The 4607-nt window shown below is 40.3% G+C and overlaps 1 protein-coding gene across 1 annotated transcript; it reads left to right on the forward strand.

Moving 5' to 3' along the window:
• Nucleotides 1–1545: 1545 nt before the first annotated feature.
• Nucleotides 1546–3414, forward strand: LOC309548183 (zinc finger MYM-type protein 1-like; the record flags this gene model as incomplete). Its single annotated transcript, XM_082248139.1, has 1 exon — nucleotides 1546–3414. The coding sequence occupies one exon, from the start codon at nucleotides 1546–1548 to the stop codon at nucleotides 3412–3414; it is 1869 nt and encodes a 622-aa protein (XP_082104265.1).
• Between the last annotated feature and the right edge of the window lie 1193 nt (nucleotides 3415–4607).

A 4607-nucleotide genomic window follows, 5' to 3' on the forward strand; every position in this document is an offset into this window, starting at 1 on the left:
TACCATGTCCGCACAGCCTCTGACATGTCCTGTACCATGTCCGCACAGCCTCTGACATGTCCTGTACCATGTCTGCACAGCCTATGACATCTCCTTTACCATGTCTGCACTTTTACCACTTTTAACTAGAATTTGCTCTTTTATATATATTGCCCTATATGCTTTCATATCTATCTTATCTATGTATAGTACACTCTTCAAATTTAACCACTTTACCACCGGCACTTAACCACTTACAATTGCGCGGTCATGCAACGCCGTATCCAAATTAAATTGGCGTCCTTTTTTTCCCACAAACAGAGCTTTCTTTTGGTGGTATTTGATCACCTGTGCGAACAGCAGAGGATGGATACTATATGATGTGGCCATGATGCTTTTTGTGTAGAAAAAATGATCCCCATGGTTGTGTTCAGCCGCCACTTGCACCTGTTTTCCTGGGCTCTCCCATTCCAACAGGTTGGGTTGGCATTGCACAAAGGAGAAGAAGGAACACAACTGTAATCTGGTACCAGTCATGAAGCGGACATATGCTTCAGGAAGCCAGAAGAGGAAGAAGAGAAAGGAAGAGGAGGATAAGAAAAAACAAGATAGTGGTAAGTGATAAATTACACTGGATAAAATAGCTCTACTTGTCAGTCTTGTACAAATGGTGTAATTTATAAAGTGTTACCATCTTTCTCCCTCAAGGTGCTTTGCTTAAATTTCTCAGCCCTCATGCTCTTCCTAAGGATATCTCCACTGATGAAGGTAGAGTGAATTTCTCTAACTGAGCTATTAATAGTGACCTCTTTCAATATGCTAACAGTGAAATGGTAAAATGTACTCCACAGGTAATTTCAGGTTTTTTTTTTTTCAATTATTTTCCCAGCTACACAATCAACTTCATCCTCAACATCAACAGATGCATCACTTCTTAGTGCTGATGTTTCCTCTATAGCACAAGGTACCACGAGCTCTATAATTATAGCTGATATCCTGCACAGCCCAGAGTTTGATCAGAGACTCTGATTCAGAGTCACTGATGCATTCTGTACCTGAACAGATGGATTATATTAATAAAAACATTATTTTTCCCCAGCTACACCGTCAATACCATCTCTCACAGTGGAAGACACTGCATCCAGAACAGAAATTGAGTCTGCACAGCTTCCCAACACTGAGGTTTCCTCTACAGCTCAAGGTACCACAAACACTGTCATTATAGCAGATGACCCTGCGCAGTGGCCAGCAGTCCTGACTGATAGTGTGCGCTGTCAAATTGTTAAAAAAGGACCAGTGCAAGTCACAAACATTGTTTTCCCCCAAAATTCTGAGAATCCACCTCGAAGATTCACAAATGACAATTACATGAGAAGCATGAAAAATGGTGAGAAAATTCTTTGAACATGGATGTTATATTCCATGAGCACAGACTCCGTGTTCTGTTTTGCCTGCACTGTTTTTGGGAAGCGTGACAATGCCTTAAGCAACAGTGGCTTCCGTACATGGAGGAACCTAGCTCATCATTTAAAAGAACACAAATATTCAAAGGGGCATTGTGACAATATGACAAACTGGCATGAGCTGCAGAGGAGACTGCAAACCAATACAACCATAGATCAAAGACAACAAGACTTGATGCGGATCGAGATTGAGCATTGGAAAGGTGTCATAAGGAGAGTGATTGCCATAATTTGTCACTTAGCAGAACACAACCAGGCTTTAAGAGGGGCCACAAGTGAGTTGTATGACCCACACAATGGGAATTTTCTGGCACAAGTTGAACTGATGGCACAGTTCGATTCAGTTATGGCTGAACACATAAGAAGGATACAAAACCAAGAGACAAGAAGAAGAGTGCATTACTTGAGTGGAACTATTCAAAATGAAATAATTGCACTAATTGGAAACAAGGTACTGGAAGAGATTGTGAGAAGAGTACACAGAGCAAAGTATTACTCTGTTATTATGGATTGCACTCCTGATGTCAGTCATAAGGAACAGCTTTCCATTGTTCTGAGAATAGTCAATTGCGAACCATCTGTGTCCATTGCAGAACATTTCTTTGGATTTTTAGATGTTGAAGACACAACTGGTAAGGGCCTGACTGAAGTCCTGCTTGACCACCTGCAGAAACACAGCCTGAGTCTTTCTGACTGCCGTGGTCAGTCTTATAACAATGGCAGCAATATGATGGGCCATAAACAGGGTGTTCAGACAAGAATTTTGCAATTGAACAGCAAAGCATTTTACATTCCATGCAGCAGTCATACACTTAACCTGGTTGTGTCAGATGCTGCCAAGTCCTCAGTGCTGTCCATCTCCTTCTTTGGTGTGTTGCAAAGACTCTATAACTTATTCAGTTCCTCTGTGCAACGCTGGGCAGTTCTAAAGGAACATGTAAAGCAGTTCACTTTAAAACCTTTGTCAACTACAAGATGGGAAGCTCGGATTGACTGCGTGAAGGTGGTGCGATACCAGTTACCAGAGATCCTGGATGCATTGTCTGCACTCCAGACAATTGCTATACAGAAGGGGGACTCAGAGACCATGTCCACTGCTAAAAGCTTACATGGTGAGTTGAAGACCTGGTCTTTTCTGCTTTGCGCAATGACCTGGTACAATGTTTTGTACCAGATCAATCATGTCAGCAAGCTGCTACAAAGTCCAAATGTTTCCATGGAAAAACTTAGATCAGAAACAGAAGGAGTAAAAGACTACCTTGAAGACTTCAGGGAAAATGGGATTGCTTCCTGTCAAACTGATGCAAAAGACATTGCAGAAAATCTGGATATGGAAATGACCCTTCCTGAGAAAAGGCAGCGTAAAAAGAAAAGACAGTCTCTATATGAAGGTACAGAGGAAACTCAGTCTACTCCAGACGAGACTTTCAGAAGAGACTTCTTTCTGCCCATGGTTGACACTGCCCTCAGAAGCCTAAGTGACAGGTTTTCAAGATTGAAGGGTGTTTATGACCTTTATGACTTTCTGTTCTCAAAGGACAACATGAAGCAGACAATAAAGAATGGAAAGCTTTATGAACGTTGCAAAAAATTGGAACAAACCCTCCATGACATTGATGCTGATGACTTGGCACTTGAGATCAATTCATCTCTCTACACTTTTCCAGACCATGTAGCCACTTCCCCATTTGACATGCTTAATTACATATACAGTGAGAAGCTACTGGATTTGTACAGTAATTTAAGCATTGCTTTGCGTCTACTCCTGACTCTCCCTGTGACAGTTGCCTCTGGTGAGAGGAGCTTCTCAGCTTTGAAGCTGATAAAAAGTTACATGAGGTCCACCATGGGCCAAGAAAGGCTCACAGGACTGGCACTTATGTCAATTGAGCGTAATGTTCGCCAGTCTTTGGACATGGAGGACATTGTGATTGCCTTTGCAGAAAACAAGGCTCGCAAACAACAGTTTTAGATAATTTGCACATGTTTGTGAGAACTGAAAAATGTTAATGTCCGTGTGTGTGTAAGTATGTTAGGTTTAGTTATTGTGCACTTTACTTTTTAATGTATATTTGATTTTATGGTACAGTGGTGTTTTTTGCAAATGTTCAATTGTTTAAAATGTTCAAATTTCTAATATATTTTTTCAAGCAGTATTTGCACTGTACTCTATATAAATAAAAAAATAAGTGTGGGCGAACTTAAACTGTATGGCTATGCTGTGGTTCCTGTAGGCTTTGTGTGTGTGCGGGGGGGCCTCCATGTCCATTTCGCTTGGGGCCCCCAAATTCCTTCAAACGGCCCTGCACAGGCTAGTGATGTATCGGTACGTCACTTTGCCTGTGAGGGGCTGACCGCCACAGTATATGTACTTGCGGCGGTCGGCAAGTGGTTAAGGAGGGATTGATTTGCACAAACATAACAAATATTCAGTTCCTTGGGGGGAAAATTACATTGCCTTGAAAAAGTATTCACACCCCTGGAAATTTTCCACATTTTGTCATATTACAACCAAAAACGTAAATGTATTTTATTGGGATATCATGTGATAGACCATCTGAAAAGTGTGACGTGCATTAGTATTCAGCCCCTTTACTACAATACACCTAATTAAAATATAGTAGAACCAATTGCCTTCAGAAGTCACCTAATTAGTAAATCGAGTCCACCTGTGTGTAATTTAATCTCTGTATAAATACAGCTTTTCTTTGAAGCCCTCAGAGGTTTGTTAAAGAACCTTAGTGAACAAACAGCATAATGAAAGCTAAGGAACACATCACACAGGTCAGGGTTTAAGTTGTGGACAAGTTTAAAGCAGGGTTAGGTTGTAAAAATAAATATCCTAAGTTTTGAATATCTCACAAAGCACTGTTCAATCCACCATCTGAAAATGGAAAGAGTATGGCACAGCTGCAAACCAGCAGCTGTTTTTTTAAATATCATCTGATATTAAATGTAGATATAAATATGGTGAAAAATATGGCCTGGACTGAGTACTTTATGGATTGCTTATTTGCACATATATACAGTATAAAAAAAAAAAGAAATGAGGACACAGCTCATAAAGTAGGATTGAGTAGTTTATTGATGGTACATATTTTGCACATATATGAAATATGTTTTTATTTATTATCTACACTTCTAAAGTATGAATTGGTTGCTGTA

Source organism: Pelophylax lessonae, assembly GCF_965119305.1.
Source record: "Pelophylax lessonae genome assembly, chromosome: 2".
Classification (NCBI taxonomy): Eukaryota; Metazoa; Chordata; class Amphibia; order Anura; family Ranidae; genus Pelophylax; species Pelophylax lessonae.